The 27,901-nt window shown below is 37.5% G+C and overlaps 1 protein-coding gene across 6 annotated transcripts in view; it reads right to left on the bottom strand.

The window, feature by feature from the left end:
• Nucleotides 1-27,901, bottom strand: part of TASP1 (taspase 1) — a 248,285-nt gene that overhangs the window by 194,636 nt on the left and 25,748 nt on the right. For all 6 annotated transcript variants that reach the window (XR_011489320.1, XM_070471902.1, XM_070471900.1 and 3 more), the window contains 2 exons: nt 11,427-11,547; nt 2,978-3,062 (listed from right to left, as the gene is read on the bottom strand). Coding sequence is in view for 5 of the 6 variants with exons in the window: in XM_070471902.1 (XP_070328003.1) it covers nt 2,978-3,062; nt 11,427-11,547 (206 nt within the window). In the remaining variant the exon portion in view is untranslated. The remainder of the gene's footprint in view (nt 1-2,977; nt 3,063-11,426; nt 11,548-27,901) is intronic.

Consider the following 27,901-nt stretch of genomic DNA (forward strand, 5'->3'; position numbering starts at 1 on the left):
TTTTAAAGCTGTGCAAAATCTGTACACTGAAAATTATAAAACACTGTTCGGAGAGGTTAAAGAAGACCTTAAAAAATGGTTTAAGTTAAAAACCTAATCAAAATTCTAGCAGGATAATTCTAAAATTCACATGAAAATGCAAAATGCCTAAAATGGTCAAAGCAATTTTGAAAACAAAAAATAAAGCTGAAGAACAATGTGAGAAAATTAGATCACTAATTCCAAACAACTATAGGATCACCTTATGACATTATTTTAATACAGAGATGGCCATAGCTTTTTCACATATATTTCATCTTTGTAAAACATAAAAATATTACACATATCCCCTGTGACAACTGCCTCATCTTGTTCCTTCCTTCCTCCTTCCTAGAGGTAATTATGGTGAGTCCCGTGACCTTCTTTCCAGAACTTTTTTGCATATCTATGTACATGTCTATGTAGACTTAGAAAATCAGAGTGCTAGCACATCTTGGAGATACTGCAGGTTCAGTTCCAGACCACCACAATTAAATGAAAATCATAATAAAGCAAGTCACACAAATTTTCTGATTTGCCAGTTCATATGTTTACACTATACTGTATTCTATTAAGACTGCGATAGCACTATGCTTAAAATAATATTGTACACACCTTACTTTAAAAACAGTATATTGCTAAAAAATGCTAAGCATCATCTGAGCCCCCAGCAAGTCACAGTAGCAAACAACACTAAACATGACTGATCACAGAACACCATAACAACCATAATAATGAAAACATTTGAAATCTTGTGAGAATTACCAAAATGTAACACAGAGACATCAGGTGACCAAATGCAGTTGGAAAAATGGCTCAAAGCACAACTACCACAAACCTTCAATTTGTTAAAAAAAAAAAAAATACAGTATCTGTAAAGTACAATAAAATGAGCTATGTTGTGTTGTATGTGTTTACTACCATAAAGGAATAGATGAGAATGAGAAAAGCTTAACTTCTGGACAGCGGTAACCTAAGGCAGGGCCAGAGATGGGTCAGGGTATGAGTATGGGTCAGCAGAAGGATAAGGATGCCATTAGAAAAGATCGCATCTATGCAGCTTCAAGTCTCTTGGTAATGTTTTATTTTCTTAACCTAGCTGGCAGGAAACAGGGACACCTTGAATATATTTGGGTAAAAAGATTTCAAAACTTTTCAAATCTATAACATTTTCTATTACTTGAAAGTCAAATACAGTGATCCCCATAGTACCACTGTCACAACTTTCAATACAGGATATTCAAGTAGCCTTCACAGCCAGGCATACTGAACATGTATGGTACTGAAGACAGTAAGTGTAAGACAGTACTGAAGTATAATCGTTAATACTATTATGCGTGTTACTGTGAAGAACAGTACAGAGGTGCCTTAAAAACTACCGAGCTACCATATGACCATGTAATCCCATTCCTGGGTACATATCCAGAGAAAAAGATGAGCCAAAAGGATACATGCATCCCAATGTTCACAGCGGCACTGTTTACAACAGCCAGGACATGGAGCAGCCTAAACATCCATGCATATTTCACTTCAACAAGTGAACCACAAAACATTATATATGTTTTAAATGCACTGATGTTGAAAAACTCTCTTAAGACATCCTATTTAAAGAAAAAAAGAAAGTTTCAAAATAATATGTACATTTATTTTTTAAAATATGCATAACTCTGTTTACAATGGCTAAGACATGGAAAGAACCTAAATGTCCACTGACAAAGGAATGGATAAAGAAGATGTGTGTGTGTGTGTGTGTGTGTGTGTGTGTGTGTGTGTGTGATGGAATATTACTCAGCCGTTAAAAACAATGAAATAACGTCATTTGCAGCAACATGGACGGACTTAGAGAGTGTCATCCTGAGTGAAGTAAGTCAGACAGAGAAGGAGAAATATTGTATGACATCCCTTATATGTGGGATCGAAAAAGAAATGACACAAACGAACTTACTTACAAAACAAGAAGAGACTCACAGACTTAGATTAAACTTATGGTTGCCAGGGGAAGGAATAGTTAGGGAGTTTGGGATGGTCATGTGCATGCTGGATATTTAAAATGGGTAACCAACAAGGACCTATTGTATAGTACATGGAACTCGGCTCAATTTTATCAGGCAGCCTGGATGGGAGGGGACTTTGGGGAAGAACTGATACATGTATATATATATATGGCTGAGTCCTTTCGCTGTTCACCTAAAACTACCACAGCGTTGTTAATCGGCTATTCCCCAATACAAAATAAAAAGTTCAAAATAAAAAATTTTTTAAAGTCGATAAAATGTATCATTAGGCATGTTAACAGGATGTGATTACATTTTGCAAACAGAGAAATTTACAAAACTATATAAGGGTGAAATACAGTGGTGAGGATTTGCTTTAAAATATTATAGGAAAGAGGTGCATGAGACAGATGAAGGGCAAAAATATTAATTATTGGAGCTAGATGACAGGTTTGTGCAGGCTCTTTACAATAGTCAAGTTCAAAGTTTTTTTTAATGAAAATTATATTTTAATCCTGCAGAAAAGATGTAATCTTACTAGTGTTAGTCTCACAATGTGTTTCTCCAGAAGAGTAAAATTAAGTACTTTTATTCTGAGAACTTCTCAATAAAATGAGTTTAGACTCTGGACTCAAACATGTAAGATATTTTTAAAGTCCTATAATAAAAAGGCCCCAGTTGAGCACTTATTAACAGCAAAAGCATCTCTACAATCAACTACAAAACCTAAATTAACTCTGATCTCTTTTGTGCATTAATCCATAATATTCTCTTCCACCCAGAGCTCTCTCTCGAAACAAAATGTTTCGAGATCACAGAACAAAGAATGTCCTCCTCTCAAAGGCAAGCTACTGCTGATGTGTAACCAACAGCATCAGGCGTCTGTGGATAAAAATAGCCTTCAAACACTGCATGCACCAAAGACCAAAGTCCCGGGGAAAGATGAAGAAGAACAAAGCAGTTACCAGGGAGGAATTCGGCCGGCTGAGAGTTTGCCCTTCTGCCCTTCACACAAGAGTCTGTTTGCGACTGAGACTGGGTTCTTGATTCCTATAAAATAAAATCAGCAGAAAGTGAAATTAGAAAGTCTTCAAGTTTCCCACTCAATTTTGTGTCTGTTTCAGTAAGACAACTTGTAAGTATCAATATCTTGGAAAACTTTCTATAAATATACTAATGAAAACTGCTATTTATCATGAACAATAAGGAGCAAATTAAAGATATGAACGTCTACAGATATAAGAACAGAACAAACATAAAACATACATTCTCATTTTATCATGTGCTATACAGCAAAGACTAAATTTGAAGCAACACAAATTTAAATTAGGCTCCTTTTTAATAGATTTCAGGATAGAATTAAAAATTTAACTGGAAATTTGCCATCTATTATCAAAACCATGAATTTCCTCTAAGGAATACACCTGACTACAAACAGCTTCAAATTTCTCCTTAGGGAGAAAAATTGACAGACAAAATTTTTAAATCTCACCTGCAAGAAAGAATAAAGTCCTACAAATGGGGAGACAGTGGGGAGAAGAGGCCAAAGACATACAATTGGGACTGATGTGGCTAGGATTGCTTCCAGGAGGGAGAACAAAATGAAGAGAAAAGGATGCTTCTCCAGAGGAAGAATGGGATAGGAGGTACTAGGGTGAAAAAGAATTGCCAGGGTGAAAATAACAATGACAAATATGATGATGATTATGACAGAAGACAGTGACAGTAACTTAGGATCCAGTATGTGCCAGGCCCAGTGCCAAACCTTTACATGTCTCAGATTATTTAATTGACACTTCACCTCTATCACATAAGTATAGCTTTAACTCTATATGATTACTGAGGAAACATCTGCAAAGGTTAAGTCACCTGCCCAGGGTCACATGCTGATATTTTAACAGAGGAAGCTAATGACCACACCCTTAACCACCAAGTTATAGTCTCAGGACACTATTAATACAAAAAAAAACAAAACAAAAAAAACAGGATATAAAGAGATTGAAAAACCTCAGATTAAACAACAGATTAACTTAAAACTAGATATTTAGCTAACACCAAAAACTACTGTCCCCCCACTAGAAAAGGATAAACTATCAAAAGAAGAAAAACTCAGATCTCTGTACAAAGCTCTTAAAATAAATTTATTTCTGTGTCTGATGATTCAGTGGTATAAAGACATTAATTAACTAATAAATTAACATAAATTCAAAGCTATAAATTCACCATCAAAGCTTCAAAAGGATATCTATGATGTATGAAAAACTGACTCGGAAATTCACCAGGTAAACTTTGTAAAAAAAAAAAAGAAGAGGCACTCATCTTACAAAATACCATTTTCTTATTAAAAGCTATTGTAATTGAGTGTGGTTTATGTACAAAATAGACAAATATATCAATGGAACAGAACAAAGCTGAAGCTGAGACACAGACACGTGTGACTGGGGATATTTAATACGTCATACAGACAGTATTTCAAATGCAGGAAAGGATGGACTGCCTATGAGAGGCGGCAGAGCGGAGGGCGACGACGGTCGGACTGCAGCCGCGCCAGCTACCAGCTGACTGCTTTGCAGGTACAAACGCACCCCTGGCTGCCTGACGGGTGCACGCGGCATGGGCCGTCAGTCCGCGCGGCCGTGGCCAGCTGCCACGCTGGGCAGCGTGCTCAGTGGAGGGCCGGGAGACACACCGCGGCGGCCGGCGCCCGGAGCGCGCAGGCACTCACGCCACGTGGCCCGCTCGGCTCTCTCCAGCGCCCAGCGCCTGCGGGGTGCAGCTCTCTGCAGCATTCGCCCACCACAAGCTTCCCCAACTCACGGCAGCACAGCGACAGCCCCAGAGAGAAAAGGACCATCGTCACGGATCCCCACGCCTTCTCCTCAGTCCCACACAGAGAAGGTACCCTGTGGGGCTGGCTGTCTAGGGAGCCAAAACCCCAGTGCTCATCCTAGGGGCGGAGGTTTCCCTCCCACGGCTCCCTGGGCTCTGCGCGCCCACCGGCCAGTCTGAGCCCACAGGATGGTTTCTGCTCCCACACGACTGTGGCCTGGGTGACGCAGCAACTTCCCGGCCAGACAGCAGGCTGCAGCCACACCTAGTTCAGTGAGGTCCGAACTTCCTTCCACGTTTTCCTTACGTGGGTATTTCCCCTCTGCCCTTTACATTAAGTTTCCCCTGTTTAACTGCTGTGTGGTTTCTGTCTCCTAGCTGGACCCAGTCTGATACAACAAATTCGGCAAATGACTAAATCTCTCCTGTGTCTCAGAGTCCTCAATGATAAAATGGGCATAAAAGTACTGATCTCAGAAAGTTATCCTGAGAACTAAACGGTTTAACACACATGAACTACTGGAGAACAATGCACGGTATGCAATAGTCACCCAATAAATGGTTGTTGTTACTCAATACACTATACAGGGACAGTTTGTTGATCATTTCAGAAACTGATCAACAAACAGTGCATTCAAAAAGCCAATGAAAAATAAATTACACGTACATTTGAAGAATATGGAAGTGACTGCACTTACAATTATGACTGGGAGCTGACTGTGACTCAGATCATGAAATCCTTATTGCCAAATTCAGACTTAAATGGAAGAAAGTAGGGAAAATCACTAGACCATTCAGGTATGACCTAAATCAAATCCCTTATGATACAGTGGAAGTGACAAATAGATTCAAGGGATTAGATCTGAAAGACAGAGTGCCTGAAGAACTATGAACGGAAGTTTGTGACATTGTACAGGAGACAGTGATCAAGACCATCCCCAAGAAAAAGAAAGGCAAAAAGGCAAAATGGTTGTCTGAGGAGGCCTTACAAAAAGCTATAAAAAGAAGAGAAGTGAAACACAAAGGGAAAAAGGAAAGATACCCATGTGAATGCAGAGTTCCAAAGAATAGCAAGGAGAGATAAAAATGCCTTCCTCAGTAATCGGTGCAAAGAAATAGAGGAAAAAATAAAATGGGAAAGACTAGAAATCTCTTCAAGAAAATCAGAGATACCAAGGGAACATTTCATGCAAAGATGGGCACAATAAAGGACAGAAATGGCATGGCACTAACAGAAGCAGAAGATATTAAGAAGAGGTGGCAAGAATACACAGAAGAACTGTACAAAAAAGATTTTCATAACCCAAATAATCATGATGGTGTGATCACTCACCTAGAGCCAGGTATCCTGGAACGTGAAGTCAAGTGGGCCTTAGAAACCATCACTATGAACAAAGCTAGTGGAAGTGATAGAATTCCAGTTGACCTATTTCAAATCCTAAAAGATGATGCTGTGAAAGTGTTGCACTTGGAAAACTCAGCAGTGGACACAGGACTGAAAAAGGTCACTTTTCATTCCAATCCCAAAGGCACCGCCAAAGAATGCTCAAACTATTGCACAATTGCACTCATCTCACACATTAGCAAACTAATGCTCAAAATTGTCCAAGTCAGGCTTCAACAGTATTTGAACTGTGAACTTCCAGATGTTCAAGCTGGATTTAGAAAAGGCAAGGAACGAGAGATCAAATTGCCAACATCCGTTGGATCACTGAGAAAGCAAGAGAGTCCAAGAAAAACATCTATTTCTGCTTTATTGACTATGCAAAAGCCTTTGACTGTATGGATCACAATAAACTGTGGAAAAATTCTGAAAGAGATGGGATTACCAGACCACCTGACCTGTCTCCTGAGAAATCTGTATGCAGATCAGGAAGCAACAGCTAGAACTGGACATGGAACAACAGACTGGTTCCAAATAGGAAAAGGAGTATGTCAAGGCTGTACATTGTCACCCTGCTCGTTTAACTTATATGCAGAGTACATACATCATGAGAAATGCTGGGCTGGAAGAAGCACAAGCTGGAATCAAGATTTCTGGGAGAAATATCAATAACCTCAGATATGCAGATGACACTTCCTTTATGGCAGAAAGTGAAGAAAAACTAAAGAGCCTCTTGATGAAAGTGAAAGAGGAGAGTGAAAAAGTTGGCTTAAAGCTCAACATTCAGAAAATTAAGATCATGGCATCTGGTCCCATCGCTTCATGGCAGTAGATGGGGAAAGAGTGGAAACAATGGCAGACTTTATTTCTCTGGGCTCCAAAATCACCGCAGATGGTGACTGCAGCCATGAAATTAAAAGACATTTGCTCCTTGGAAGAAAAGCTATGACCAACCTAGAGAGCATATTAAAAAGCAGAGACATTACTTTGCCAACAAAGGTCTGTCCAGTCAAAGCTATGGTTTTTCCAGTAGTCATGTATGGATGTGAGAGTTGGAAAGCTGAGCACCGAAGAATTGATGCTTTTGAACTGTGATGTTGGAGAAGACTTTTGAGAGTCCCTTGGACAACAAGGAGATCAAACCAGTCAATCCTAAAGGAAATCAGTCCTGAATATCATTGGAAGGACTGATGCTGAAGCTGAAACTCCAATACTTTGGCCACCTGATGCGAAGAACTGACTCATTTCAAAAGACCCTGATGCTGGGAAAGATTGAAGGAGGAAGGAGAAGGGGATGACAGAGGATGAGATGGTTGGATGGCATCACCGACTCAATGGAAATGAGTTTGGGTAAACTCTGGGAGTTGGTGATGGACAGGGAGGCCCAGCGTGCTGCGGTCCATGGTGCTGCAAAGAAGCAGACACAACTAAGCGACTGAACTGAACTGAACTGAAAACCTTAAGAAATGCAAAAACCACAAAAAAGAAAAAAATAAGTTTGACAAATAAAATTTTAAGTTCCAATATGATAAAGCACATTATAAACAGGGTTAAACGGCAAGCCACACAAGAAGTGTAAACAGAGAAATGCTAATGGCCTTGAAAAATATGAAATTTCATTAAATGCTAATAATATCTCATAATAAAAGAAATTAAAACTAATTGAAATGCTCTTCATACCTATCAGAAAAATCAGAAAAGATACAGAAGATTATAGCAAATGTGTAAGTAAACTGACCTAATTGATATATATAGAAAACACACCCAACAACGACGTACTACTCTTTGGAAGCTCTCATGGAACATTCATTAAAATAAACCATAAGCAGAGCTGCAAAGTAAGTCTCAAAACATTTCAAGGGGCTGGAACTTTCAGACTATGTTCTCTGACGACAGTGACATTCAACTGGAAGTCAATAAAACGGTTAGGCAAATAAATCTGACAACTCATTTAAAAAAGACAAATTCCTTGGAAAATACACATAAGAAAAATATAGATAGTCATATAACTGGTAAGAAAATTGAAACCCATGTATTTAAAACTTTCCACAAAGAAAATTCCAGTAATTCAAAATAACCAATGAATTCTTACAAATAATTTTTAGAAATCATTCTAATGTATGCATACCCTTTCAAACAATATAGGAGGAAAAAAAAACCCAACTCATTTAATAAAGCCAGCCAAACATGATTCCAAAATCTAAAAAGAATATTTTAAGTAAAATTAAAGATGATCATTACATGAACATAGATGTCAAAATCTTAAATATCAGGAAATCAAATCCAGTGGATGTAAAAAATTCAATCATGAAGACTTTATGCCAGGAATGAAAAGTTGGGTGAGCATTCAAAAAAAAAAATCATAAATTTTATCATATCTACAAAATAAAGAATAAGAGTCAAAGATGCAAAAAAAAACACCTAGTATTCAATACCCATTCAAAATAAAACCTATCAGTAAACTAAGACTAGAAGGAAACATCCTCAATCTGATAAAGAGCATTTATGAAAATCCTATAGCCGGCAGCACACAGTATGGTGAAACATATCAGAGTACCCCTCTAAGATCAGGAACAAAACCAGGATGTACACTATCATCACTTGTATTCCATACTGCATTGAGTCAGAGCCAGAACAATAATGCAAGGTAAAAAACAAAAATTTTAAATATTGGAACAGAAAAAGCAAAACTGTCATGATTCAAAGATGATGTGACTGTGTATATAGAAATTATAAAATAAATTTATTTAACTGCTTAAATTAATAAATAAAGTTATCAAGGCCACTGAATACAAGTCCAACACACAGACCTCAACTGTATTTCTAAATACAAAAATAACTGGATACTAATATTTTAAAATATATACTTAGAGTAGCATAAAAAAATATCTGGAATAAATCTAATAGAAGATGTATAAGATATCTATATTAAAAACCATAATATATTGCTGAGAAAAGTAAACATTACTTATATAGATGTACACTTTCCATGTTCACAACAGAAAGATGCAATATTATTAAGATGTCAGTTGTCCACATATGGTTCTATATATATTTTCAACACAATACCAATCAAAATCTCAGCAGGGTTTTATTATGGACACTGACAACTTGATCCTAACAATTTTATGAAAATGCCATAAATTGAAAATAGCCCATACAACTATAAAGGTGAAAAAAGGAAGCTGTAAATCTTATATGACCAGACTATTGAGACACAATGTCAAGCTATAGCAATCAAGACAGTATGGCACTGGCAATAACACAATAGACGGAACGATGGAATAGAAGGTATAGAAACAAACTCCTACACGTACAGTTATCTGATCTGCCAACACTCTTCGGAGGAAAGGATTATCCTTTCTACTGACAATGGCAATAAGTCATCTGGATATTCATAAGAGGGAAAAAAATTAAAGTTGGTTCCAACTTCACCTACTCTAAAATGAATCTGAACTTCATAAGAAAGCTAACTATGAAGGGTTAAAAACAATAGAACTGTTATCTTCAACAGGAAGCTATCCTCAAAATTTTGGGTAGACAAAGGTTTCTTAAAATACAAAAAAAAAAAAAAATTAGCCATAACATAAACAGTTGATAACTTAAACCTCATTAGAAGACTGAAAAGGTGAACCAGAGACTGGGAGTAGATATTCACAATGCATGTATCTGACAAAGGATTTACATCAAATATATAAAAAGTACTCCAACAAATCAATATTTAAAATCCAATAAAAAGTACATGTAAAACAAAAACACAGTACACAAGGATATCTCAATGGCCATGACACTTGAAAATATTCTCAATATCATTAGTCACCAGGGAAACTCATATTAAAACAGTAATACTGCTAATACATATATCAAATGGCTAAATTTTAAGAAGAGTAACAATACCAAACATTGCTAAAGACGTTAAGTAACTGAAATGCTCATAAATCGTGGGAGTATAAATTGTAAAAACTACTTTTGAAAACTGGGCAGTTTCAACTGTAGCCAAACACATATGTATCTAAATTTACCATTCTAAATCCTGGGTTTATACTCAAAGGAGGTTAGTGCATATGTCTACTGAAAAAGTTGTACAAAAATATTCACTGGAGTTTTTATAATTATTATTCATGAGTCAAAAACAAGAAATTAGTCAAATATCCACCAAGGAGAACAAACAAGTTATTATATATTCATGCAACAAAATGCTGCTACCGCAAAATTTAAAAACTATCGTGATACAATTCATATGTCAATCTCACAGGCATAACAGTAACCAAAAGAAATCAGACACAGAGGGGTATGATTCCATTCATATGGATTTGAGCAAAGGGCAAATTAATCTGTAGTGCCTAAAGTCAGAATTAGGGGAGGAGGAGGAGCAGGTAGGATGGGAATACCAGCAATATAAACCACGAAGAGGCAAAAAGAACCTGTCTGGGAGTTTGGAAATGTTTTCCATTTTGACACGGAAATCTTTTATGTCTTGATTTGGGGTGGTGGCTTACAAGGTTATATACATGCAGGAATTCATGAAGCTTTATATTTAAAATCTGTGCCCTTCATGTATATTTCACTTCAATAAGTGAACTAATATACATTATATATATTTTATAAGTAGTGATGTTTAAAAAAACTCTAAGCCATCCTATTTACAGAAAACAAGTTTCATAATAACTGATTTTTTTTTATTTACCATTAGTCTTAAAGTTTCAAAATACATTTATTTTTTTAAAATATGTGCAAAACTGTATTTCTACTACATATAAATACAGAAAAAATAATTTTATTTTACTGATTAAACCCTCCAGGGAGAGTTTTGGAAGGAAAGATTTGGAAGATCAAAGGTAAATTTTATTTATATCATTTGAATTTTTTAACAATAAAAATATATTATTAGTGTATTCAAATAATTGCAAAATTAATGGAATACACCAATTCCAATTTTAAATGTCTGTAATCTCTTGAGGAGATGAAGGAGAGTGATCACACTCTAACCAAAGACTTGGACATATGCTGTTTCACTGTTTTCTTTAAAACTATCTATAGGTAAGATTTTATGTTTTAAATTCAATTTTAAAAAAATGTTTCTTTTCAACATTATTATAAGCAAGAATGATGAAAACAACCGGGCTGTCTTTAGGAGGAATGAAATGTTAATATTCAGTTTTTTTTTAGAGTAGAGATCATGTGTTTTATTGTCTACATACCACTCAGTGCCCCAACAGCTCCAAAATTCAAGGATTTTCCATCCATTATACTGGCATCACATTCAATTTCACCCAAGAGATTTAGATTAGATCCCATTCCTGCATTTGTAAAAGGAGAATCCTAAAAGATAAAAACAAAAATTAAAATACCATTAGTCTTTTTTTTAATTTACCGTTAGTCTTAAAGAAAATTGCCAATGCTTGAAAAACTCTTCTAAACACTAGGAAGGTAAAGAACACTTCCCAACTCATTGTATGATATCAGTACAACACTGATTCCAAAACAAGGCAAAGACAAGGAACAAAAACTACAGATCAATATACTCATGAATATCGACACCAAAATCCTCAAAGAAACAAAATGCAGCAAAATATGAAAGCATTATATACCATGAACAAGAGGGACTCCAGGAAAACAAGTTTGGTTTAATAACTTAAGCTCACTGTAATATACCATGTTAATACAGAACAAAACCAAAACCGAAAAAAAAGATCATATTAATAGACCAAGAAAAAGTATCTGACAAAATTCAATATGCTTTCATGAGGAAAACACTCAGCAAACTAGAAAAAAGAAGGAAATATACTTAACATGATAAAGAGCATCTATAAAAGTAAGTCCAGAGCTAACATCATAATTAATGGTGAAAGACCCTTTCCCCTAGCATCAGGAACAACACAGCAACACTCGTCTCACCACTTACATTCAAAATTATAGTGTATATTCTGGACAGGATAATTAGGCAAGAAAAAGAAACAAAAAGCATCCAGATTAGAAAGGAAGAAGTAAAATTACTTCTTTTGGAAGATGACATGAACTTGTATACAAAAAATCCTAAAATCTCCATTAAAAAACTATTCGAACCAATAAAAAAGTTCAACGGGGTTGTAAGATATAAGTTCAATATGCAAAAACCAATTGTATTTCAGTACATTAGCAATGAAAAATCTGAAAATGAAATTAAGAAAACAATTCAACTTATAATCACATCAAAAAGAATAAAATACTTAGAAAAAAAATTAACAAAAGAAGTGTAAGATTTGTACATGTATGTAAAACATGTTTTTAAAAAATTAAAGGCCTGAATCAAAAGAAGGACCCATGTACATTGAACAGAAGACTTAGTATCTTTAAGATGACAATACTCCCCAACTTGGTCTGATTCAATACAATCCTGTATTGAATCCTCACTGCTGTTTTTTGCAGAATTTGATAAATTAACTTTACAATTCATATAGAACTACAAGGAATTAAGAACAGTCAAGACATTCGTGTTTTGTAAAGTTCTAGGAAGCTTTTCTCACGTGCCAGAAAGGGGCTGGGTTGATGGCAGTTTTAAACTTTCAGCTTCTTTTTTTTTTTTTTTTTTTTAAACTTTCAGCTTCTTTTGAGGACACTGGCTGAGACAGACACTAGGAGTTGGACTGGGGCGGGGGGAAGGGGGGTGTCATCTCATTGTCTCTGGGGACCCCCACACCCCTAGCCCCTGTTTCTTTTTTCTCAATATTGATTAAAGGTGAGCTTTCAAAGGCTGCCCAACCACAAGTTACGCTTTAGCCCAGGCCATGTGCCTTCTGATGTTTATGGATTCATGGAAGTAGAAGCTAAGAGGAGTATGGACGGGCCAGTGGATAGCAGAGAACATTAGGGAAGATGCATGTTTGCTTGGTTAAGGTCCCTGGCATGGCCCAGGCCTGGTGGGTACCAATTAAACTTTCCACGGCCTAGAAGTCCTAGGCTATCTATCCAGCGCTTCATGCTGTATCACACAAGCCCCTTTGCCAGGGTGGGCCCAGATGTCTTTGAACTGGACCACATGTGCATAGTCTGGTCCTTGCTGACTGGCAGGACAACTCCTAGGAAATGTCTTAGTGCAAAGTCAGAAGTCACCACATGATGTTGTGTTTCTGTCCCTGAAAAACTAAGAATGGGGTTTAAGGAAAAACTGGGGCTTCTTTTTAAAATTAAAACAAAACAAACAACAACAACAAAAGAATAGTCAAAACAATCTTTCAAATAAAAAAAACAAAATTGGAGGGCTCACACTTCTAGGTTTCACAACTTACTACAAATGATAGTAATCAAGACAGTCTGACATGGACATATAGCTAAGAACAGATATGTAGATCAATGCACTAGAACTGTCCAGAAATAAGCCTTATACTTATGGTCAACCCATCACGGTTCTCACAGAGACAATACTGGAGTAGTTTGTCATGACAAAGGTCTATATAGTCAGAGCTAGGGTTTTTCCAGTAGTCATGTACGGATTTGAGATTGGACCATAAAGAATTCTGAGCAGCAAAGAACTGATACTTTCAAACTATGGTGCTAGAGAAGATTCTTGAGATACCTCTGGACAGCAAGGAGATCAAACCTGGAAATCAACCCCAAATATTCACTGGAAGGACTGATGCTGAAGCAGAAGCTCCAATACTTTGGTCACTTGATGCAAAGAGGGTGACTCATTGGAAAAGATCCTGATGCTGGGAAAGACTGACAGCAACAGGAGAAAGGGGCAGCAAAGGATGAGATGGGCGTGATTGATTCAATGGACATGAATTTGAGAAAACTCCGGGAGATAGTGGAGGACAGGGGAACCTGGTGTGCCACAGTCCATGGGGTAACAAAGAGTTGAACATGACTTAGTGACTAAACAACAGGTCTTTTCCAAAAATGGTGATGGATCAACTGGACATCCAATGCAAGAGAATATCTGAGTCAGAAATCTCAGTCAATCCAGAAAATTAACTCTGTTCTAAGCTAACACAAATACTATCCATTAAACCAGGGCAATTCTTTACCCACCTAAAGATCATCAAATGTACAAAATCATCTACAGATGTCCCTAGTTTCTTGAATTTCTGCCAGACCCAAGGAAAACTGACCACAAAACAAAGATCTCCACCATACGTGTTAATACATATAACTTGAGCAAAGGGGTCAGGGATTTGAGACCAGGGCTTTTGCCCTAATGCAAATAGAAAACCTAACCGTCCATAGGATTTTACAAATAAGATCACAGGGGAAAAAAAACACAAAGTGACTGTAAAATTAAATGGAAAATGAGTGATACAGAGAATAAGTATTTTGAGAACTCCAAAGGAAATGGGCCAGTACGAGATGAAGTTAATAGCAGTCTTCCTGAAGAATGTATAACAAATGCAAAGACTGGTCAGAAAATTCCACTTGGTGGATATGCTAGGAGCAACATTGTAGGCAGCCACAAAGTATCAGAGTCACAGAAGACACATTTAGGAAATATGTTTGGTGGGAGCCAAATAGGTTGGACTTGACTGGAAAAATGGTGAGAAGCTCTTCAAGCTTTCTATAGAAACAAAAGTCAAGTATACTGATCAAGGAAACATAAACTGATATTCACATATTATTTGAAAAGGAAGAGGAGGAAACTGAAATCAGAGAGACCAAACTGAAGGCCTTTTGACAATGTAGGTTTGAAATGATAGCAACAGGGAAGAGGAAGAAGAAAGAGAAGGAAAGGACCATAACTTCCAAACTTGGGAGACAAAACCATTATTAAGAAAAAGCATTTTCTAAGATGAAGGGAAGACAGTGGATAATTAGGTGTAACGAGTTTGAATAAGGCCTTCCAAGTAAATATTCTACCTAAATCATTTCACAACTTAAACTTGGGAAAGAGATCCAACTAAGAACAGACTATGGTTTAGAACAGATAAAGACTGAATTTTTACCCTAGATTATTTCCTTTTTCTCTTTTTTTTTTTTTTGAGCAGAGAAAGGGTTTCCTGCAGGTTCAAGCAAGGAGAATGGGTAGCTTGTGCTCAAAAACCTGAACCCATATATTAAAAAATATAAAAACCCAAGTCATAAACCTCTCTGACACTGAACAGAGAAACTGTACAAGTAACACAAGTAAATTACCACTGTGTGTGTGTGTATGTGTGTGTGTGTGTGTGTTAGCTGCTCAGTCAGGTCCTACTCTTTGCGACCCCATGGTCGCATTCCTTCTCCAGAATTACCACCGTATTTCAAGGTTTTTTTTTTTAATCTACATAACCTCCCTTGCCAATCACATATATCTTTCAAAATATGTGAGAAAGGAATTGAAATGTGAGAAAACTTTAAATTTAAATTTATGGATGCTTCAGTAATTCCCAAAATATACATACAACATATAACAGTACACACACAATCTTAACAATCTTTAAACTGAATAAGCTCTATAAAATTAGGGCTTCCCAGGTGGCTCAGTGGTAGAGAACCCACCTACCAAAGCAGGAGACATGGGTTCGATCCCCGGGTCGGGAAGATCCCCAAGAGTAGGAAATGGCAACCCACTCCAGTATTCGTGCCCAGAGAACTCCATGGACAGAGGAGCCTGGGGGACCACAGCCTGGGAGTCACAAAGAGTAGGACATGACAGAGCACAAATGCACATGCACACTACAAAATTAATTTGAATATAATACTGAGTATAGTATAAAAATATAAATACAAATATAATGCAGGAGACACAGGAGGAGAGGATTCAACCCCGGGGTTGGGAAGATCCCCTGGAGGAGGAAATGGGAACCACTGCAGAACTCTTGACTGGAAAATTCCATGGACAGAGGAGCCTGGCGGGCTACAGTCCATGGGGTCATACAGAGTTGGACATGACTGACAGACTGAGCAAGGATACAATGTTAGAAATCACAAAGGGAACAAAACCAGATTATTCTAAAAATGACTCTTGCCTGATGGCTTAAACTTGATATCTTAAAAATTCGTAAGGAAAAAGGATATAAGCAATTTTTTTTTCAAAAATATTTCTCCTACTTCAAAATACATTTATAATGTCAAAAGTGTGTCTACTAAACCTCTGCTTCTGACCCTGAAGCCATAATAGGGATCATATGCATCCTCCTAACTAGAAAAATCAGACAAAGCATATGAAATAAACAGGATCCATTCAATAGCCAGCACAGGACTGTAATCCTGAGAAAAAGACACAAATCAGGCACCTCCAATTAATCTCTAGACATACTCTTCAGGCCACAGCAGAAAGAAGAAGAACCCCAAAAAGAACCAAAATTCTTCCAAAGTTGAGGAGACAAAGTTAGAGGTTCATGGAGGCTGGGAAAGCTTGACTATGCAGTACCAGATGCAAAAAGGAGAGAGACACAGAGAGAATGCCAGAGGCCCAGGACCCTACAGGAGCATTAGCCTACAGATGCCCAAGAGGGCTTCCAAGGCCAACGAAAGGACCTCAGAAAAGAGGAAGCCACACAGTTCCTGGCCCTCATGGAAGGGAGAGTAAGTCAGCTCCCACCAGCCCAAGTGAGGACATCAGGAAAAGTCTCAGAAGGTAACGTCAAGAGTTGGGCCAAATCAGCCCTAGAAAGAAGGCGACTCTAGACTTGCACTAGCAAGGTTTTAACGATGCCACAGAAGGATCAAAACAATCTAAACTAACGACAGTGTCCCAGAACAAAGTCCTACGATATTTGAAGAAATACTACAATATCCAACTTCAAAGATGTAAAACTCACAGTGTTTAAAAAAAACAAAGATAACCAGTATGCAAATAAACATAAAACTATGGCTCCTAACCAGAAGAAATTACCAAACAATAAAAACAGACCTAGAGATGACAGTTGACAGAATTAGCAAACAATTCTAATGCTAACTAACAATGTTAAACTGTATGTTCAGGCAGATATAGGAAAACATGAAGAAGGAAAAAAAAGGAAGACATAAAAAAATAAACTTCTAGAGATGAAAAATATAATAATCAAAGGTAAAAACTTTGACACAAAGATTTTTCACATTAGGTAGAAAGGAAATCTGAATAAAGTATGGACTTTAATTAAACATAACATGTCAATATATGTTCATTAATTGTTAAAAATGTATCATACTAATGTAGACGCTAATCAGGTATAGGGTACACTGAAATTCTCTGAACTATTTTCTCAGTTTTTCTGTAAATCTAAAACTGTTCTAAAATTAAAGATTTATTTTAAAAATATCAAGCCACAGTCTGGGAGAAAAATTTTATAAAACATAAAGGTAAAGGACTTGTATCCAGTACATAAAAAAAATCATACAACACAGTAAGACAATCCAAAGTTTTTAATGGGCAAATAGTTTCACGTACAGATTGCAAATAATACATGAAAAGATGCATAGTAGCATTAGTCATTAGGCAATGCAAACTAAAACCACAAAATACCACTAAAATGGTTAAATTTAAAAGGCCAACAATAGTGAGTTTTGGCAAGAATGTACAGCAACTGTAACCCTCATACACTGCTAGTGAGAATAAAAATAGCAGAGAGTTTGGCAGTTTCTTTAAAGTTAAGCATACATTTACCATAGATCCAGCAATTCTACTCCTAACTATTTATCCAAGAAAAATGAAAGCATATGTCCACAAAAAGACTTACATGAAAATGTTCATATCAGCTTTAATCAGAACAGCCAAACACAGGAAACAACACAAATGCTCATCAACTGGTAAAGGGATAAACAAACTGTGATATATCAATACAATGAAATTCTGTTCAACAGTAAAAGGAACAAATTCCTAATATAGCCAACAATGTGGAGGAATCTCAAAAGCATCACACTAAATGAAAGAAGCCACTCGCAAAAGGCACCTAATGCATGATTCCATTCATACCAAACCCTGGAAAAGACCAAACTGGGATTAAAAGGAGAGATAGTAATTGCCAGCGGCCATTGAGAGGAGGGGAATCCACTGCAGACAGACATCACGAGAAAACGTCGCAGGCAATAAAGATGTTTTATGTCAAGACTGTACTGGTAGTTATGTTGATAGCTACTTTTGTCAAAACTCATCAAACTGTACACTTAAAAAACTGGTGAGTTTTGTTGTATGCAAATTACAGTGAAAATGACAAAAACGTGTACCTATCATTCTGTATAAACTGATCACCCCATATACTAACTTTCCCTTTATAATGTACCTAGGCTTTCTACAAGGTCTTTTGTTGTTGATTTTCTGAGCTGAATCACTTTATACAACTAGCAATCATTATATCAAATCAGTAGCTAAAGATCCTTTTAAAATCCTGTTATTCCCCTATTCGAAACCCTACAATGTCCTGTCACACTTGAAAATAAAATCTGAAGTCTTACTTTCCAAGATTTACAGAGACCTGCATGACCCAGGCTCTCCCCCTCTCCTCTTACTGTGTACCCCACAACCACAGGGCGCGTTGTAACTCCCGGACCACAGGAGGAACACTCGCAGCTGAAGGCTTTTACATTTTGAAGTGCTGAGCTTAGTGAGCGATTATAGCAAGGGAGGAACCAACAAATAAAGACTGCAGACATGTGTGTATAGAAACATACGCATGTACCATTTGTACGCATGTACAAATAGCTGATACCCCATGTGGTAAGTACTAGAAAGAAGAATAAAATGGGGTGGGGTACTTTCCCTTCAAACCCAAGACTCCGTTCTCCAACCTCTCTACATGGCTTTCTCCCCTGTTTCGTTTATGTGACATCTGGGCAGGTGAAGGCGCTCAGTCATGTCCAACTGCTTGCAACCCCATGGACTGTAGCCTATCAGGCTCCTCAGTCCATGGAATTTTCCAGGCAAGAGTACCGGAGTGGGTTACCATTTCCTTCTCCAGGGGATCTTCCTGACCCAGGGATTGAACCCAGGTCTCCCACATTGCAGGCAGACACTTTACCACCTGAGCCACCAGGGAAGCCCATGCAAATCTGGGCAGGTAAGTCCCTACAAATCTGACTTAGCATTTCCCTAACCTGACCCAGCAATTTTTTCTCTGATTTTTCCTTATGGTACTTTTTACTTCTTGACATTATACGTAATTGTCTAATTCTCCCCATAGAATGGAAGCCCCATAAATACAATAGTTTGTCTTTTTAGGTGTTTTATCCCAATGTCGAAAGTAATACTTGGCACACAGTGGGTAATCAATAAATATTTGCAGAATGAATAGGAGTTAATTACAAACATAAATAAATAGAATAACTGATCACTGTGAACTATAATCCCTTAAGGAAGCTGATACTTACTCATTTTTGCAGGTTAGTCTATAGAGAAATGCCAGAAAAAATGTCATAGAGTGTTAAGAATCCAACCTTTTCACAGTTGAAACAAGAGAAGTGAAATAACTTCAGGAAATAGAATTTCAGCTCCTAAAAGATAACATTTAAAAGCAAAATATTTTTCAAACTTACTTCTAACTTTCAAAGGAGACAAAGCTATAAAAAGCAAGATCCTTTTGACTGCTTAACCCAGCAGAGAGAGGACGAGAAGGCCAAGAGGCAAGTCAGGAGCTACACCCCACCATGACATGGAAACCCTTTCTGAGTAATGAAATTTGGAAGCGCCAAGCCAAGGCAGAGATCTGCAAAGCATTACTCTTTCACTATAAACCACAACCTGTATTACCCATTTAATGTCCTTTGCTGAAAGCATAAAATAAGAACTGTTTGCAAGACTATGGGGTACACTCTACCTCTGGGGATCTATTATAAGACCTCTATTAACAGTTCTCACAGATGCAAACAATTTAGTGTTCAAATGCTGTACAAAAACTAGACTGGAACATTATAAAATAATTTTTATATGAAATGATTTATGTTTGTCCAATTTCCAATCTTCCTTAAAGGAGAAGTTGGACATTTACAGGAAATTACTAATATGTTAGTATTCATACCCTGTAATCCTAGGGCAAATTCAACAGCAGAATGAAACTATGTGATAATACACTTTCTTATTCAAAATTAAGTTATGCTAAGACATCAAAATTATTTTTATTACAACCTTCATTAGTATGCAGGTAGCAGCATTATTAGTCTAATGCTGATGAGAAAGGGGAAAAAGATGAAATAGCTTTTTAAACAAACTATTTCTTGAATTTTTTTTAATAGAATAGTAAGAGTGGGATGCATACTGTGTTGTTATAGTGTTTTTCAAACTAACACTAGTTAAATTTGTACAATAAGCCTACCCTACCTGACACTATCCTAAAAATTACAAATTCCTTGGTATTTCATCATCAATTCTCATTATTTACAGAATGAATGGAAGCCAATGAAAAATGTATTACAAAAAAAATCATTTGGGGATATTTTTACTAAGCAGCCAGTTAAACTCAAATTTTCAAGACTGATTGTTGAAAGATTTCCAATTTGGATTCCTCTGTGGTGGTATACGCTAAGATTCATTCATTCATCCAACAAATATTTATTGTTCCTTTATGTGCCAGGCAAATCTTGCTGTAAAGAGTCAGCTCTGTTATATAGTTCAGGCTTTGCAGGCCACACAGACAATTCTACGACTACTCAACTCTGCCTCTAGAGCATGAAAAGCAGCCAGAGAAAACATACAAACGAATGAACTTGGCTGTGTTCCAGTCAAACTTCATTATAAACACTGAAATTTGAATTTCATATAATTTTCTGGTGTCAGGAAATATTATTCTTCCTCTGACTTCATTTCAACCATTTAAAAAAAAAAAAAAACATTCTCAGTTTTCAGACCATTCAAAAACAGGCAACAGTCCAGATTTGGCTTTCAGGTCATGGTTTATTAATCCTTGACCTAACCCACGGTGATATGGCAGTGAGAATAACAGAAAAATATCCTTACACAGATGGAGCCTCATTCCAGCTGAGACAGACAATAAGAAACTAAATAAATCAGATGGCATTTGAGCAGTAAACATGATAAAAAAACAGGGCAGGAGATAGGAAATACTTGGTGGAGTAATTACAATTTATTTTTCAAGAGTTCATTTTGATGTAATTTCAGACTGACAAACAGGCAATACCAGTGCTGTATCAAGAATATATGAAAAACTCCTGTAATTTTCAATAACATTAACCAAAAAACAACCAAATTATAAAATGTGCAAAGGACTTAAATAGACTTCAATAGACATTTATATGAAGATATACAAATGGTCGGCAAGCACATAAAAAGATGTTCAACATCATTATTCATAGAGAAAAAAAATCATAATCACAATGAGATACCACTTTGTACCCATGAGGATCATTATAATCACAAAAGCAAAAAATATGGTATATTGCTGTGGGCAGTGTAAAATGGTTCCGCTGTCATGGAAACAGTTTCGTGATTTCACAAAAAGCTAAATACAGAATTACCATATGTCTCGATAACTTGACAAATACACAGTTGTATGGGAATGTTCACAGTAACACTGTTCACTATTCATAGCCAACACCTCTTACAGCAAAAGAATGGAAACCACTCAAATGTCCATCAATGGATGAATGGATAAACAAATAGTGGTATATACATGAATAGTGTTGAATAATATTGCACAAAGATGAATGACATACTGATAAGATACATGCCATAAAGTGGAAGAACCTTGAAAACATTATGCTAAGTGAAAGGAGACCCAAAAAGTCCCATATTGTATGATTCCATTTACATTAAATATCCAGAACAGGTAAATCCAGAAAGTCAATGGAGACTCTAGGTCGCCAGAGGATGGGGAGAGGGGAATACAGAGTAACTGCTTAATGGGTACAAGATCCCCTTTGGGGAGAGAAAAACATTTCAAAACAAGACAGATATGGTGGTAGCACAATATTATGAATGCTTAAATGTCACTGAATTATTTACTTTAAAATGACTGATTTTGTGTTCTATGAATTTCACCTCAATTAAACAAAAGAGCAGACACAAAAGGATACATACTGCCTGATTCCATTTCAGAAAAGGTTTTACCCTAGAGTTATCCATGAAAGAGCATACAGATAGAAAACCACAATCACAGAAAACTAACCAATCTAATCACATGGACCACAGCCTTCTTTAACTCAATAAAACTGTGAGCCATGCTGTGTAGGGCCACCCAAGACGGACGGGTCGTGGTGGATTGTTCTGACAAAATGTGGTCCACTGGATAAGGGAATGGCAAACCACTCTGGTATTCTTGCCTTGAGAACCCCATGAACAGTATGAAAAGGCAAAAAGATAGGACACTGAAAGATGAACTCTCCAGGTCAGTAGGTGCCCAATATGCTACTGGAGATCAGTGAAGAAATAACTCCAGAAAGAATGAAGAGATGGAGCCAAAGCAAAAACACCACTCCACTGTGGATGTAACTGTTGATGGAAGCAAGGTCCAATGCTATAAAGAGCAATATTGCATAGGAACCTGGAATGTTAGGTCCCTGAATCAAGGCAAGGTAGAAGTGGTCAAAACAGGAGATGGCAAGAGTGAAAATTTACATTTTAGGAATCAGTGAACTAAAATGGACTGGAATGGGTGAATTTAATGCAGATGACCATTTTATTTCCTAATGTGGGCAAGAAGGAAAAGGCAATGGCACCCACTCCAGTACTTTTGCCTGGACAATCCCATGGACGGAGGAGCCTGGTAGGCTACAGTCCATGGGGTTGCGAAGAGTCGGGCACAACTGAGCAACTTCACTTTCACTTTTCACTTTCATGCCTTGGAGAAGGACATGGCAACCAACTCCAGCGTTCTTGCCTGGAGAATCCCAGGGACGGGGTAGCCTGGTGGGCTGCTGTCTATGGGGTCGCACAGAGTTGGACACGACTGAAGTGACTTAGCAGCAGCAGTAGCAGTGGGCAAGAATCCCTTAGAAGAAAGGGAGTAGACATCATGGTCAAAAAAAGAGTCCAAAATTCAGTACTCGGATGCAATCTCAAAAACAACAGAATGATCTCTGTTCATTTCCAAGGCAAACCATTCAATATCACAGTAATCCAAGTATATGCTCCAACCAGTAATGCTGAAGAAGCTGAAGCTGAATGGATCTAAGAAGACCTACAAGACCTTCTAGAATTAACACCCAAACAAGATGTCCTTTTCATTTAAGGGGACTGGAATGCAAAAGTAGGAAGTCAAGAAACACATGGAGTAACAGGCAAATTTGGTCTTGGAGTATAGAAAGAAGCAGGGCAAAGGCTACTAGACTTTTGTGAAGAGAACGCACTGGTCATATCACACACCCTCTTCCAACAACACAAGAGAAGACTCTACACATGGACATCACCAGATGGTCGACACCGAAATCAGATTGATTAAATTCTTTGCAGCCAAAGATGGAGAAGATCTATACAGTCAGCAAAAACAAGACCAGGAGCTGAGTGTGGCTCAGATCATGAACTCTTTATTGAAAAATTCAGATTTAAACTGAAGAAAGTAGGGAAAACCACCAGACCATTCCAATATGACCTAAATCACATCCCTCACGATTATAAAGTATAAGTGAAAAATAGATTTAAAGGATCAGATCTGAAAGACAGAGTGCTTGATGAACTGTGGTTGGAGGTTCATGACATTGTACAGGAGACAGGGAACAAGATTATCCCAAAGAAAAAGAAATACAAAAAAGCAAAATGCCTGTCTGAGGAGGCCTTACAAATAGCTGTGAAAAGAAAAGAAGTGAAGACCATAGGAGAAAAGGAAAGATATACCCATTTGAATGCAGAGTTCCAAAGAATAGCAAGGAGAGATAAGAAAGCCTTCCTCAGTGACCAATGCAAAGAGGAAAACAACAGAAAGGCAAAGACTAGAGAAATCTTCAAGAAAATCAGAGATACCAAAGGAAATCATGCAAAGATGGGCTCAATAAAGGACAGAAATGGTATGGACCTAACAGAAACAGAAGATATTAAGAAGAGGTGGCAAGAATACACAGAAGAACTGTACAAAAAAGATCTTCACGACCCAGATAATCACGATGGTGTGATCACTCACCTAGAACCAGACATCCTGGAAAGTAAAGTCAAGTGGGCCTTAGAAGCATCACTATGAACAAAGCTAGTGGAGGTGATGAAATTCCAGTTGAGTTCTTTCAAATCATGAAAGATGATGCTGTGAAAGTGCTGCACTCAATATGTCAGCAAATTTGGAAAACTCAGCAGTGGCCACAGGACTGGAAAAGGTCAGTTTTCATTCCAGTTCCAAAGAAAGGCAATGCCAAAGAATGCTCAAACTACTGCACAATTGCACTCATCTCACACACTAGCAAAGTAATGCTCAAAATTCTCCAAGGCTTTAGCAATACGTGAACAGTGAACTTTCAGATGTTCAAGCTGGTTTTAGAAAAGGCAGAGGAACCAGAGATCAAATTGCCAATATCTGCTGCATCATCGAAAAAGCAAGAGAGTTCCAGAAAAACATCGATTTCTGCTTTATTGACTACACCAAAGTCTTTGACTATGTGGAGCACAGCAAACCATGGAAAATTTTTAAAGAGATGGGAATATCAGACCACCTGACCTGCCTCTTGAGAAATTTGTACGCAGGTCAGGAAGCAACAGTTAGAACTGGGCATGGAACAACAGACTGGTTCCAAATAGGAAAAGGAGTACGTCAAGGCTGTATATTGTCACCCTGCTTTTTTAACGTATATGCAGAGTACATCATGAGAAATGCTGGGCTGGAGGAAGCACAAGCTGGAATCACGATTGCTGGGAGAAATATCAATAACCTCAGATATGCAGATGACACCACTGTTATGGTAGAAAGTGAAGAAGAACTAAAGAGCCTCTTGATGACAGTGAAAGAAAAGAGTGAAAATGTTGGCTTAAAGCTCAACATTCAGAAAACTAAGATTATGGCATCCCGTCCCACCACTTCATGGCAAATAGATGGGGAAACAGTGGAAACAATGGCTGACTTTATTTGGGGGGGCTCCAAAATCACTGCAGATGGTGACTGCAGCCATGAAATTAAAAGACGCTTACTCCTTGGAAGAAAGTTATGACCAACCTAGACAGCATATTAAAAAGCAAACTTTGCCAACAAAGGTCTGTCTAGTCAAGGCTATGGTTTTTCCAGTGGTCATGTATGGATGTGAGAGTTGGACTATAAAGAAAGCTGAGTGCTGAAGAATTGATGTTTTTGAACTGTGGTGTTGGAGAAGACTCTTGAGAGTCCCTTGGACAACAAGGAGATCCAACCAGTCCATCCTAAAGGAAATCAGTCCTGAATATTCATTGGAAGGACTGATGCTGAAGCTGAAACTCCAATACTTTGGCCACCTGATGTGAAGAACTGACTCATTTCAAAAGACCCTGATGCTGGGAAAGATGGAAGGCAGGAGAAGGGGACGACAGAGGATGAGATGGTTGGATGGCATCACCGACTCAATGGACATGAGTTTGAGTAAACTCCAGGAGTTGGTGATGGACAGGGAGGCCGGGTGTGCTGCAGTCCATGGGGTCGCAGAGAGTCGGACATGACTAAGAGACTGAACTGAACTGACTGGAAGGGGGCAGAAGGGGCTTTCTGAAGGGTTGCAAATGTGTTTCTTGATCTGGGTGCTGGTTCCCTCTGAAAATTCAAGGATCTGCTCCTGTACCATAAATATGTATGCTTTTCTATATGTATACTACACTTTAATAAAAAGTTTTGAAACTATTAATATAGTGTAATGTTTTAAAATAAAAGATTAACAGCAGCTTTTCTAGAAACAATCATCACTGTGGGGTGGGGGATCCAAGGGATCTCTCCATGTCATTTCTTACAACTGCATGTGAATCTACAATTATTTCAAAATTAATTTTTTTTTTTAAATCAGAAAAATGAACATTTCCAGAGTCCTATCCCCAAAGATTCTGACTTAGGTCATGTGAGGTGAAGGGAGAAACGGTTCTTTTTTTTTAACAAGCTACCTCAAGTGAATCCAATCCAGTCAGAGCATGGTCCTCACCTTGAGAAACTCTAACCTGGATGAACTGCTTATCTTCACTTTCTCCTCAAACAGGACTTTGAAGAGGTTTGTAAAAGTATCTATGAGCAACAGAACAGAGAACGTGGAGAGAAAGAAAGGAAAACTGAATCATGAGAGGCTACAAGAGCTAACCACTCTGGGAAGTGGGATTCAACCTCTACTAGAGAAAAATGAAATGAATCAGAAAAAGATTAATAAAATGTAACAGAGCCACTGATAAAAAGGACGTACAAAGGCTTCTGGGTAACTATCACAGATGCAATCACAAATATTATGCACAAACTAATGATTTATCTTAGTGTGCTTTCCCTCCAGAAGTAGTGGAATCAAGATTGGAAGCTAACTATCCTTTAGGTTCAGAAATGGGTGCAATAACAACTTGTACTTATGGTCACTTCTGCTACATTCTTCACTACGAACACTAAAAATAATATTTTACTTCAGGGACTAGAAATAAATGAAGGATTTAGCCAGGTCACAGAGTATTTTGACCTGCTTCAGCTCTAGCTCAAACTCTTTGGAGTTATGTATGAATACTTTGGTTTTGGTTCAAACTGCTTCTATGGGAAATTTTTTGAAAAGTCTTTAGCTTGAAGCTCATTTTCAAAGTAATAAGTTAATACCTTAGTCCAATTCCAATTTTAAAAAATCAAATCAAAGCTCATTCCAGTCTTATTGTTGGTAGAAATCCCTGTTGTGACAATTTGCAACCTGGAGCAAAAAACTTAGGCCAATTAAATCATCAGTTCATTCTCTCAGGCCTTCCAACCAGACAAAAGTTGGCATATCTGTCCAGGCCTTGTTTTCAGCTGTACCTTGAGCTGAAATACAGTCGTAGTTAGACAGCTTCCTATACTCAAAAAGGGGCAGTTGTCACTCTGCTTTGGCAGACTGCAACCCTGAAAGAACGCATATCCCACATGACCAGATCTCATTTTTCTTTTAAAAGAAATTAGAAATCCAGATTTTTATGAGTCTCCTGATTTTAAATGTTTGCAACAAATTCCAGTTTTTAAGAACTAGTCTATGGGCCAATCAACATATATCTGTAAACCATCTCTTCTGGAACCTCGCTTTGTAAAGGTTAATAAGGTCTCATGCTTCTCCAGATGCAAATTCAAAATCTTCAGTTTTCTCCACAATAGAGATTTCAGGCAAAGCAGCTCTTTGACACAAATGCCAGTCCCAACAATAAATCATGATTTCATTCCCATGCCTCACTGGATATTGAAAATATGGAATATATGTACTTCTTGCTACTTACAAATGATAAACACAGAAGTTGTTGTTCAGTCACTTAGTCGCATCTAACTCTTTGCGACCTCTTGGACTGCAGCACACCAGGCTTCCCTGTCCTTCACCATCTCCTGGAGTTTGTGCTCAAACTCATGTCCATTGAATCCGTGAAATACAGAAGTAGGCTATTTAATCTGTGCTGCAGACTAACTACACTGCATCAAAGCACTTTACTAAGAGCTAGGTTAGAAGTCAGAAATGCCACATATCTTCTGACTGTGATCATTAGAATCTGTAATGCTTTTTAGCATCTCCAAAATGAGACATAAGCTTTCCACCCAGAATCCAGAAGAATAATGAGATATCATAATATTTTTCTCAAGACTATCTTGATCACCATCAGTATAGACAACTTCATCTACAACTTTACACAATGGTGAACTGCCATTGTCAAAATGATGACAGAAAACATGGTATTCTCTTTGGAATTAGTAATTTGGAGCAAAACAAATCAAAATAACTC

Source organism: Odocoileus virginianus, chromosome 9 (assembly GCF_023699985.2).
Source record: "Odocoileus virginianus isolate 20LAN1187 ecotype Illinois chromosome 9, Ovbor_1.2, whole genome shotgun sequence".
Lineage (NCBI taxonomy): Eukaryota > Metazoa > Chordata > Mammalia > Artiodactyla > Cervidae > Odocoileus > Odocoileus virginianus.